General features: G+C 44.2%; 1 protein-coding gene across 1 annotated transcript in view; it reads left to right on the top strand.

Moving 5' to 3' along the window:
- LOC138854405 (uncharacterized) overlaps positions 1-12,500 on the top strand; it is a 145,499-nt gene that overhangs the window by 52,202 nt on the left and 80,797 nt on the right. Inside the window, exon 2 of the mRNA XM_070097452.1 lies at positions 8,107-8,318. Coding sequence (XP_069953553.1) covers positions 8,107-8,318 — 212 coding nt within the window. The remainder of the gene's footprint in view (positions 1-8,106; positions 8,319-12,500) is intronic.

The following is a 12,500-nucleotide window of genomic DNA, read 5'->3' as shown; positions in this document are numbered from 1 at the left end:
GGCTCACCCACACGTCCAGAAAGGTAAAAGCTAATATCGCAAGAGCGGGGAAAAATAGGGAACGTAATGTAGATAAATGGTTCAGAGAACCGACAGGTGGATAAATTAGACGCATGTGCAACGCTTGGGTATCTTTATTGAGGAAACGTTTCGCCACACAGTGGCTTCATCAGTCCAATACAAAGAAGAACGGTGAAGATCAGGAGGAGTTTGAAGTAATCAGTCCCTCTGCCTGGAGTCGATGTAATCAGTCCATCACTTTTGATTAATGGACTGATTACCTCAAACTCCTTCTGATCTTCATCATTCTTCTTTGTATTTGACTGATGAAGCCACTGTGTGCTGAAACGTTTCCATAATAAAGATTCCCAAGTGTTGCACATGTGTCTAATTTATCATGGAAAGAAATTAAGAGTAGAAAGCAAAGAAGCAGAACCAGAAACCAATACGCAAGGGTAGAAAAAAACAAAATATTAAGGACCAATATAAGAATGAGTTAGTATGCAAAGGCAGGTGAGGGCCAGAACAGGTGAGGGCCAGGGCAGGTCAGGACCAGGGAAGGTCAGGGCCAGAACAGGTCAGGGCCAGGTAATAAGACTGAACAGGGAGGTAGGAGGGTTCACAAGAAATGACCAGCACGTCTACGAGGAGATGAACAAGCGATTACAGCAGGTATTCTTGGAGGAAATAGTGCTAAAACCAGTGAATTAGAGAGAGAGAGTGCGTCGAAGAGGACTGGATGCAGTACACAACAGGAGAAGAGGTGAAGAATCTACTGATGCCTCTCGGTGGGTTCTGAGGAGCTGACTGATTGTGTGAACTTCTTGCTAACATCTCCAAGTCACTTGACACAGAACACTTGCCAGAGGTGTAGTGGACAACAAACGTTGTCTCACTATATAAGAAAGTGGACAAACAAGGTAGCATTGAAGTACAGAGCAGCTGTCACTGACATGTATAGAGTGTAAGATAATGGAGACGATAACTAGAAGAGTAGCAGTGGAGCACCTAGACGCCAGCTGGTTAATAAACACCAACTAGCACCGGGGTTAGAATAATAATTATTATTATTATTTCTGCATGTACAAGGTATACAGGCCCAGCTGACATCAATGACATACTACTATATAGAAAGCCTCTTGTTATGCTGAACATTTCGGGAAAAATTAGATCAGTTTTGTCCTAGGATGCGACCCTCACCAGTCGACTAACACTCAGGCACCCATTTTACTGATGGGTGAACATAGACAGTAAGTGTGTTATGGAAACACGTCCTAATGTTATCCAGCCGTACCGGGGATTCAAACTCCGGACCTCAATGTGTGAGCTGAGTGCGCTAGAGATCGAGCTACAGGACACCTTGTCTTATACAGTATTCTCTACGTTGTTTCCGCACTGAAATAAGAAACCATTGTTAGATTAACCTTTAGACTGCTGAAAGTACGTTAAGGTAAGCTGTCTGACTGTACCTTCCAGAGATTGTAACTCACACTGATTGTGCTCTGTATTATTGTATGATTGCGATATATTATTCTGTGATTGTGGTGCGTTATTGAGTGATTGTGGTGTATTATTCTGCCATTGTGGTCTATATAATTGTAGTGTATGATTGTGATGCATTATTGTGGTGAGCTATTGTATAATTGTGGTGTGTTATTGTGTGGTGGTGTGTTATTGCATAATTGTGGTTGTTATTGTGTGGTTGTGGTGTGTTATTGTATAATTGTGGTGTGTTATTGTGTGGTTGTGGTATGTTATTGTATAATTGTGGTTGTTATTGTGTGGTTGTGGTGTGTTATTGTATAATTGTGGTTGTTATTGTGTGGTTGTGGTATGTTATTGTATAATTGTGGTTGTTATTGTGTGGTTGTGGTGTGTTATTGTATAATTGTGGTGTGTTATTGTATAATTATCGCGTGTTATTGTATAATTATGGTATGTTATTGTATAATTGTGGTGTGTTATTGTATAATTGTGGTGTGTTATTGTATAATTATAGCGTGTTATTGTATAATTATGGTATGTTATTGTATAATTGTGGTGTGTTATTGTGTTATTTTATGATTATACTTTATTATTGTATGATTATGGTGTGTTATTGTATAATTGTGTTGTTGTTGAAGCTCCATACAGAGCATTTCCTTCTCATTCTGTATACACTGATAACTGTGTATATGTCAGTGTATATACACTGAGGTGTGTATCTCTCGTTGTATATACACTGAGATGTACGTATGTATCTCGGTGTATATACACTGAGAGGTATGTATCTCGGTGTATATACACTGAGAGGTATGTATCTCTCGGTGTATATACACTGAAAGGCATGTATCTCGGTGTATATACACTGATAGCTGTGTATATATCAGTGTATATACACTGAGAGATATGTATATCTGTGTATATACACTGATAGGAATGTATCTCTCGGTGAATATACACTGAGAGGTATGTATCTCTCGGTGTATATACACTGAGAGGTATGTATCCCTCGGTGTATATACACTGAGAGGTATGTATCTCTCGGTGTATATACACTGAGAGGTATGCATCTCTCAGTGTATATACAGGAAAAACAAGCTGGTTAAAAGATGGTTAAAACTACCATCACACGACCCCAGTAAACTACTACAACACGACCACAAATTACCACAACACGACCAGAGTAAACTACTACCACACGGCCACAGTAAACTACCACAACTCAACCACGAACTACCACCTCATGACCACAGAAAACTACCGCCACATGGCCAAAGTAAACTACCGCCACACGGCCACAGTAAACTACCACAACACGACCAGAGTAAACTACCACCACGGCCATAATAAGCTACCACAAAGTAACCACCACAGTAAACTTCCGCCACACAACCAGTGTAAACTACCACAACACGCAGGGTAAACTACCACAACACGACCAGAGTAAGCTACCACCGCACGACAACAGTAAACTACCACCACACGACCACGAACTACCACAACACGACCACCACAGAAAACTACCACAAACTACCACCACACGACCACAAACTACCTTCACACGACCACAGTAAACTACCACAACATGACAACAAACTACCACAACACGACCACAAACTACCACCACACGACAACAAACTACTACACGACCACAAACTACCACCAAACGACAACAAACTACCACCAAACGACCACAAACTACCACCACACGACCACAAACTACCACCACACGACCACAAACTACCACCACACAACAAACTACCACAACACGACCACAAACTACCACCACACGACCACAAACTACCACCACACGACCACAAACTACCACAGTAAATAAGACAAGAGAGGAAGCCTCTTAATTGGATTCAAGCTATCTAGATATTCCATTAAGATTGGCTAAAAGAATTTTTGGGAAGCAGAGGCAGTAGTAACTACACGCAAGGTACTTAAAAGAGAGAGAGAGAGAGAGAGAGAGAGAGAGAGAGAGAGAGAGAGAGAGAGAGAGAGAGAGAGAGAGAGAGAGAGAGAGGAGAAGCCCTGGCCTCTTTCCCTCACAGGTCAGTCTTGGCTTATCTCAGAGTCTGTTATTCACTCAGTTGTATATATTTTTCAGTTTTTTATTTAGTATATTTACCCTGGTATCTGACATTGTTTTATTTGTATTTTTTAGGGTAAATGTATATAATTTTTGGATATTTTTTGTGTATTGTATATAGATGACGTGGATAATATACACCGGAAAGTGTCTCACAGTATATATACACCGATGTGTATATATATACCCAGAGAGGCGGATGCCTCAGTGTATATGCACCGAGAGGTATATTTCTTAATGTATTATACACTGAAAGGTACATCTCTCTGTGTATACACATCGAAAATTGTATGTCTCACTGTATATACACCGAGAGGTTCTTGTTTCTCTGTGTATATACACTGATAGTTTACCTTTATCCTTGTTTAAGGTATTAAAGCTTCTTGACTAGTGGCTACCAGGTAGGATGCAGCCTTAATGACCCTCGTGTAGCGGATAGGCCTTAAACCCCCATTACCCAACCAGCCATATGGGTTAGATCGTCTCAGCTTCCACCGAGAACAGTACGAACCCCAGCTTTATTGATCTTGATGTACAAGTGTCGTGACGTATGTGAGACTGTACATTACTTTGTTCAGTAGAGATGTTTGTACTGCTAATGCGGACTGACAAATATCTCCCTGCCTGGAGTCTCTCTGGAGAGTGTTCCGGGGGTCTACGTCCCCTTGGTTCCTTCCCAGACCAGGCTTCAGGGATGTGGCTTTGGTAGGAGACCACAGTACTCATTCCTTTACCATGATCTTTTGACATGGACTATGAAAAGTTATCACCACCACCAACACCACTAACTATCACCACCATTCACTATTTGCTATCACCAGCACCACCATACACTACTGTTACTACCACCACCGCTACTCACTACTATTACTACCACCACCACAGCTCATTATCACCAGCAACACCACTTACTACTGTCACCAGCACCACCACTCACTATTCTCACCACTAACATCACTCACTACTATCACCACCAACACCAGTCACTACTATCACCAGCAACACCACTATCACCACCAACATCACCCCCACTAGCATCACTACTGGCTACCACCATCACTAGTTCCTACTAACTATCCCAACTACGACAACAGGGAAAACTTGCACTGGTAGGCAGGTAACCAGCGCCTGAGAGATCTGCAGCCTCCCATACTGCTGTCCACCCCAGTGTTGTCTACCAGACCTGTGCACTCAAGTGTACTCAAGTATCTAACAGTGCACCAAGGGTGGGAGGTGAGGTAAAAGAAGGGAAGGGAAGGGGAGGAAATAGAAGGGAAGGGGAGAAAATAAAAGGGAAATAGAAGGGAAGGAAGGGAATGGTGAAGAAAGGGAAGGGGAGGGAAAGGAAAGGAAGGGGAGGGAAGGGAAAGGAAGGAAGGGAAAGAAGGGAAGGGAAAGAAGGGTAGGGAAGGGGTTGTCTCAGTTCCGTGATGGAACACCGACTTAAGTCTCACCGAAATATTTTTTTTTAATTAAAGTTTGGCCAGGATGTAATACCAGGCTGGAGCGCCTCGCTCCTCCAGGGAGGCTGCCAGCTTCAGGGGCTCTGGATCCAGGGAGTCAGAGCTGCTTAACCTAAATCAAACCTCATTCTCTCCCAGTAACCCAGGACACACCACCGTTAATATTACAATTAAGTGAGAATTCAGATACACCATGAACCAGGACTCGAACCCTTAAGTAGTGTGTAAGACGAGTCACACACACACACACACACACACACACACACACACAAGAGAATTGCTAAAAAATAGTGAGGTGAAGAAATTTTAAGAGGATACAAGGAAGAGGAGAACACCAAGACAAGGAAGAAAAAGGAGCAATAATGTTGCGGGAACAGAGAAAGGAGCGAGCGAGAATGAAGAGTAACGGCAAGCTGAACGACCCGTTCACCGGCGGACGACACACGTTCAGTGCGCGAGTATTGGAAGAAAGTCCCTCCCTCTCCCCCTGTGAGTGCAGCCAGTGACCCGGAGCACAAGTGTACTCATGGCAGGCAAAGTTGGGCTGGAAGGCAGGAATAACGGGGTGTAGTGGGCTGGAACACCGTCTGGATGGACTGTATTAGAAGTGGCGAAGTTTTGTTAGTGGGAGGTTGTGGGTCAGGACCCCACTGGACGATCCTTCCAGTCACTCATGATTCCGAGTGACTGCTTCACCCTACCTACAAGTCTGACTCCAACACAATGGCCTCTCCTTCCAGTCACTCATGACTTCCAGTGACTACTCCACCCTACCTACAAGTCTGACTCCAACACAATGGCCTCTCCTTCCAGTCACTCATGACTTCCAGTGACTGCTTCACCCTACCTGCAATTTTGAAGGTAGGGTGACCTTTCCAGAGGCTGCGTGTGGCAACCTCTGGAAAGGTCACCTCAGATGCTTTGTTTTCTTAGCAACATTCCGGAAAGGTCGTTTCATGTGTTCATTTTGTTATTAACATTCCGGAAAGGTCGCTTCATGTGTTTATTTTGTTACTAACATTCCGGAAAGGTCGCTTCATGTGTTTATTTTGTTACTAACATTCTGGATAGGTCGATTCATGTGTATATTTTGTTAATAACATTCTCGAAAGGTCCCACAACCAAAACGTATCCAGTAAGTGTCGTAAGTGCACTTGTTCTGTCATCCATGTTATCACAGCACAACATACTTGTACACCGGGAAATACAACCCCCCCCCACACACAGCGGTGCTCCTCTGTTCCATATTTACGTCCACATGTACACCTGAATGCATGGACCTCTCTGCTGCCTATATATAATATATATATATATATATATATATATATATATATATATATATATATATATATTATATATATATATATATATATATATATATATATATATATATATATATATATATATATATATATATATATATATATATATATATATATATATATCTCACCATTTATAAGCAAGTCTAATAGGCTGTTTTGGACTTGATAAAGCTAGCTGCCTGGGTGAACACTTCAGAGTGTATCTAAGAGGCCAACTAAAACACAATATGATAGGATACAACCCAAATATGGAACAAGAACTTACTCCATACTTACATTAAGTGGATGATATTATTACTACTATACTATACTATTCCTAATAATAATAATAATAATAATAATAATAATAATAATAATAATAATGCTACTACTACTACTACCACTACTGCTACTACTACTACTGCTGCTACTACTACTGCTGCTACTATTATTACTACTACTGCTACTAATATTACTACTACTACTACTACTACTACTATTGCTGCTGCTGCTACTATTATTATTATTACTACTACTGCTTCTAATACTATTACTACCACACTACCACTGCCACACCATTACCTTTCATTTTTATTACCACTACCACCTATTACCATTGCTCTAACACCATTACCTACTACCACCGCCACTACCATCCATTACCACCTGCCACCACCACTCCACCTACCACTACCTACCACCGCTACCACCACCGACCACCGCCTGCCTGCCACCGCCACCACCGCCACCACCGCCACCACCGCTACCACCGCTACCACCACCACCACCACCACCACCGCCACCACCGCCGCCACCGCCGCCGCCACCGCCACCACCACCGCACCACCACCACCGCCACCACCACCACCACCACCACCGCCGCCACCACCGCCGCCACTGGCACCACCGCCACCGCCACCACCGCCACCACCACCACCTACCACCGCCACCACCGCCGCCGCTGCCTACCACCACCACCACCACCACCACCACTACCACCACCACCGCTGCCGCCACCTACTGCCGCCACTGGCACCACGCCACCGCCACCACCACACCACTACCACCGCCACCGCCACCTGCTGCCACATCCACCTACTCACCTACCACCACCACCACCACCACCACCACCGCCACCACCGCCGCCACCGGCACCACTGCCACCGCCACCACCACCACCACCACCACCACCACCTGCCACCGCCACCGCCGCTCCACCACCACCACCACCACCACCACCGCCACTGCCACCGCCACCACCACCACCTACCACCTACCACCTACCACCGCACCACTTACCACACCACACCACCACCACTACCTACCTACCTACACTAATAATAATAATAATAATAATAATAATATAATAATAATAATAATAATAAATTATTATTGTTATAATTATTATTTCCGTATTATACATAGGTTTACAAAAACGGATGACATGGTACTAGTAGACATGAGCAGCCACTGATTACATAGAGCATCTATATTAAACATTACTTATATTCTAAAGGGGTGGGTCGGTAAGCTAGCGGAAGGCCTCGGTCAGATGACCAAAAGCTCCAGCTGTGGTCGTGGGTGACTAAGACCCGCGTCAGAAAACACTTCTCCTGTTTCCTACAAACCTTACCTAACCTAACCTTACCCAGAACATTTCGGCGCACAAATATTCACTCAGACCAGTAACAAACTTACCACACCAGGCAGAGTGCGCATTATGATCATCTCTCTGTTAAAATGGGGCGCATTCTCTTCCCCGCAGGTGCCGCAGCGGGGGACCTGCTGAGAGGAGTGGAGGTACCCCAGTACGCCTTCGCTGGAGGAGAAGCCAAGCTGGGGTGCTCCTACGACCTCCGGGCCACCCGACTCTACTCTCTCAAGTGGTACCACAACGGTACCGAGTTCTACCGCTACGTTCCCACTGAGAGAGTCACGCCCATCAACATTAAACCTAGCCACAAGTTCTTAGTCACGGTCAGTCCATTTCTAACACTCTTGTACCTTGTAGTCTACTAGTGTCTAGTAGTTTTTTAATGCTATCTAGTAGATTTCTAGTGTTAATTAGCGTATTCCAGCATATTTAAAGGTATGCCGTGGCTAGGTTGGTAGCACACATTGAGTGTCCGTGGTTCGATTCCCGGCATGGGTGGAAACGTTGGTCAGGTTTCCTTATACCTGCTGTCCCTGTTCACCTAGCAGTAAGTAGGTACCCGGGTGTTAATCACCTTACACCTACTGCCCCTGTTCACCTAGCAGTAAGTAGGTACCCGAGTGTTAATCACCTTACACCTGCTGCTCCTGTTCACCTAGTAGTAAGTAGGTACCCGGGTGTTAATCATCTTACACCTGCTACCCCTGTTCACCTAGCAGTAAGTAGGTACCCGGGTGTTAATCATCTTACACCTGTTCACCTAGCAGTAAGTAGGTACCTGAGTGTTTGTGGACTGGTGTCGGTGGCATCCTGGGGGGTAGTATACCTCAGAGAGAACTGGGCTTTGAAACGAGTTGAGGTTGGATAACAGCACTTAGCGTGATGGTGGCGGTGGTAGTGGTAGTAGTGGCAGTGGTAGTAGTGGTAGTGGTAGTGGTGGCAGTGGTAGTAGTGGCAGTGGTAGTAGTGGCAGTGGTAGTAGTGGCAGTGGTAGTAGTGGCAGTGGCAGTGGTAGTAGTGGCAGTTGTGGTATGTAACGTACATATAGGCATACCTCCTGACCAGTGAACCAGGTTCTGTGGGTGTAACGAGTAGGGGTCCCGTCGTTATACCAGTATCTCGGTTCAACCAGCCAATCACAAGGAAGCTCACCAGAGCTGTGAAGCGATGTGATACACTTGTGAATCGTCCCTGGCAGACTTACCTTCCCTGCTGGTCATTACAGTTCTCACCGGGTCTTATTCTTGCATTTGTCTCATTGATCACAGTGTCTTATTCTTGCATTTGTCTCATTGATCACAGTGTCTTATTCTTGCATTTGTCTCATTGATCACAGTGTCTTATTCTTGCATTTGTCTCATTGATCACAGTGTCTTATTCTTGCATTTGTCTCATTGATCACAGTGTCTTATTCTTGCATTTGTCTCATTGATCACAGTGTCTTATTCTTGCATTTGTCTCATTGATCACAGTGTCTTATTCTTGCATTTGTCTCATTGATCACAGTGTCTTATGCTTGCATTTGTCTCATTGATCACAGTGTCTTATTCTTGCATTTGTCTCATTGATCACAGTGTCTTATGCTTGCATTTGTCTCATTGATCACAGTGTCTTATTCTTGCATTTGTCTCATTGATCACAGTGTCTTATGCTTGCATTTGTCTCATTGATCACAGTGTCTTATTCTTGCATTTGTCTCATTGATCACAGTGTCTTATCCTTGCATTTGTCTCATTGATCACAGTGTCTTATGCTTGCATTTGTCTCATTGATCACAGTGTCTTATTCTTGCATTTGTCTCATTGATCACAGTGTCTTATTCTTGCATTTGTCTCATTGATCACAGTGTCTTATGTTTGCATTTGTCTCACTGTACATAATATAAATACTGTACATAGGCTGTAATATTCTGTAAATATCAGCTTGTTTTGGTGAAGGATATATGATTCAGTTATTCTCTGCTGTCTTTGTTCCCAAGTGGTAGTCGCATTTTAGCAAGGTGTACAGGCCATATCTACACCTGTGGTATTGGTGGTGGTGGTGGTGGTTAGTGGTTTTTGCTGGTAGTGTTTGTGGTGGTAGTTGTAGTGGGTGTTGTATCACCCACCTACCACCAATACCACCACCACTGGTAGTGGTAGCAGTGGCGGTGGTAAGTGGGTGATGCAGTACTTGTTTTTCCCAGTATAATTGGTGTTCCATAATCGATAACAATAGTGATAAGGACCTCGTTACCAGAGGTTAACGACTTTGTCTCTCTCTCTCTCTCTCTCTCTCTCTCTCTCTCTCTCTCTCTCTCTCTCTCTCTCTCTCTCTCTCTCTCTCTCTCTCTCTCAGCCAACCACTGTCACCCAACCACTGTGTCACCCAACCGCTGTGTCAACCAAGCACTGTGTCACCCAACCACTGTGTCACCCAACCACTGTGTCAACCAAGCACTGTGTCACCCAACCACTGTGTCACCCAACCGCTGTGTCAACCAAGCACTGTGTCACCCAACCACTGTGTCACCCAACCACTGTGTCAACCAAGCACTGTGTCAACCAAGCACTGTGTCACCCAACCAATGTGTCACCCAACCACTGTGTCAACCAAGCACTGTGTCAACCAAGCACTGTGTCAACCAAGCACAGTGTCAACCAAGCACTGTGTCAACCAAGCACTGTGTCACCCAAGCACTGTGTCACCCAAGCACTGTGTCACCCAAGCACTGTGTCAACCAAGCACTGTGTCAACCAAGCACTGTGTCAACCAAACACTGTGTCAACCAAGCACTGTGTCAACCAACCACTGTGTCAACTAACACACATGTTGTTCATCCTAGACTACTGTGTTGCCAGGCGACCATATATAGGTGAGTACACACACATAGGAGCTGTGAATCGACCCCTGCAACCATATGTAGATGAGTACACACATACGGAGCTTCAAATAACTATGACTGACACAGCGACCTTAACACAACCAGGATGAACAACAATGCACAATTGACATCGTGCATCATATGAAAAATAAATCCCGGCTATTGTTGCCATGACAACGCATTGTTGTTTACATTTCTCCCCGGCATTCATTGATGACAAAAATTGCAAAATAGATTATTAAATCAGTGTTAATTAAATTACAATAGAATGCATGTATATTATTATTTTTTATTATTATTATTATTATTATTATTATTATTGTTATTATTATTATTGAGACCAGCACAACGCAATCATAATGATGATTTATACCTTATGACAACATAATCAAATCTGGCTAACCCGTTTCCCAGAGTCATGTTATCAGTGTTACCTTGCTGGCACTACAACAGCACTTCAAATCCCCAACACCACTAGTCACCTCTTGAAATTTAATGCACCCACACGTACCTGCTGGATGCTCAAGCCACCTACTGATCAAAACCTCGGTCATACCCTTCCTGCAACAAGAACCTTCAGTACTATCACCTCAGGTGTAGTACAGACATAGAGATCCAACCTTACACCATGACCAAACACTCCTAAGAACCAATGATCCAACCTTTCACTATGACCAAACACTCCCGAGGACCCCTGATCCAACCTTACACCATGACCAAACACTCCCGAGGACCACTGATCCAACCTTACACCATGACCAAACACTCACAAGTATCACTGATCCAACCTTTCACCGTGACCAAACACTTACAACAACCACTGATCCAACCTTTCACTATGACCAAACACTCACAACAACCGCTGATCCAACCTTTCACCATGACCAAACACTCACAAGAACCACTGATCCAACCTTTCAGTATGACCAAACACAACACCCACTGATCCAACCTCTCACCATGACCAAACGCTCACAAGAATCATTGATCCAACCTTTCACCATGACCAAACACTCAAACAACCACTGATCCAACCTTTCACCATGACCAGACACTCAAAAGAAACACTGATCCAACCTTTCAGCATGACCAAACACGACAACCACTGATCCAACCTTTCACCATGACCAAACACTCACAACAACCACTGATCCAACCTTTCACCATGACCAAACACAAAAACAACAACTGATCCAACCTCTCACCATGACCAAACACTCACAACAACCACTGATCCAACCTTTCACCATGACCAAACACAAAAACAACAACTGGTCCAGCCTCTCACCATGACCAAACACTCACAACAACCACTGATCCAACCTTTCAGTATGACCAAACACGACAACCACTGATCCAACCTTTCACCATGACCAAACACTCACAACAACCACTGATCCAACCTTTCACCATGACCAAACACTCACAAGAATCACTGATCCAACCTTTCAGCATGACCAAACACTCACAACAACCACTGATCCAACCTTTCACCATGACCAAACACTCACAACAACCACTGATCCAACATTTCACCATGACCAAACACTCACAACAACTGATCCAACCTTTCACCATGACCAGACACTCAGAACAACCACTGATCCAACCTTTCACCATGACCAAACACTCACAACAACCA

This window comes from Cherax quadricarinatus, chromosome 58 (genome assembly GCF_038502225.1).
Source record: "Cherax quadricarinatus isolate ZL_2023a chromosome 58, ASM3850222v1, whole genome shotgun sequence".
Classification (NCBI taxonomy): Eukaryota; Metazoa; Arthropoda; class Malacostraca; order Decapoda; family Parastacidae; genus Cherax; species Cherax quadricarinatus.
Note: the sequence above shows the minus strand (reverse complement) of the source record. Positions and strands in the feature narration are given on the sequence as shown.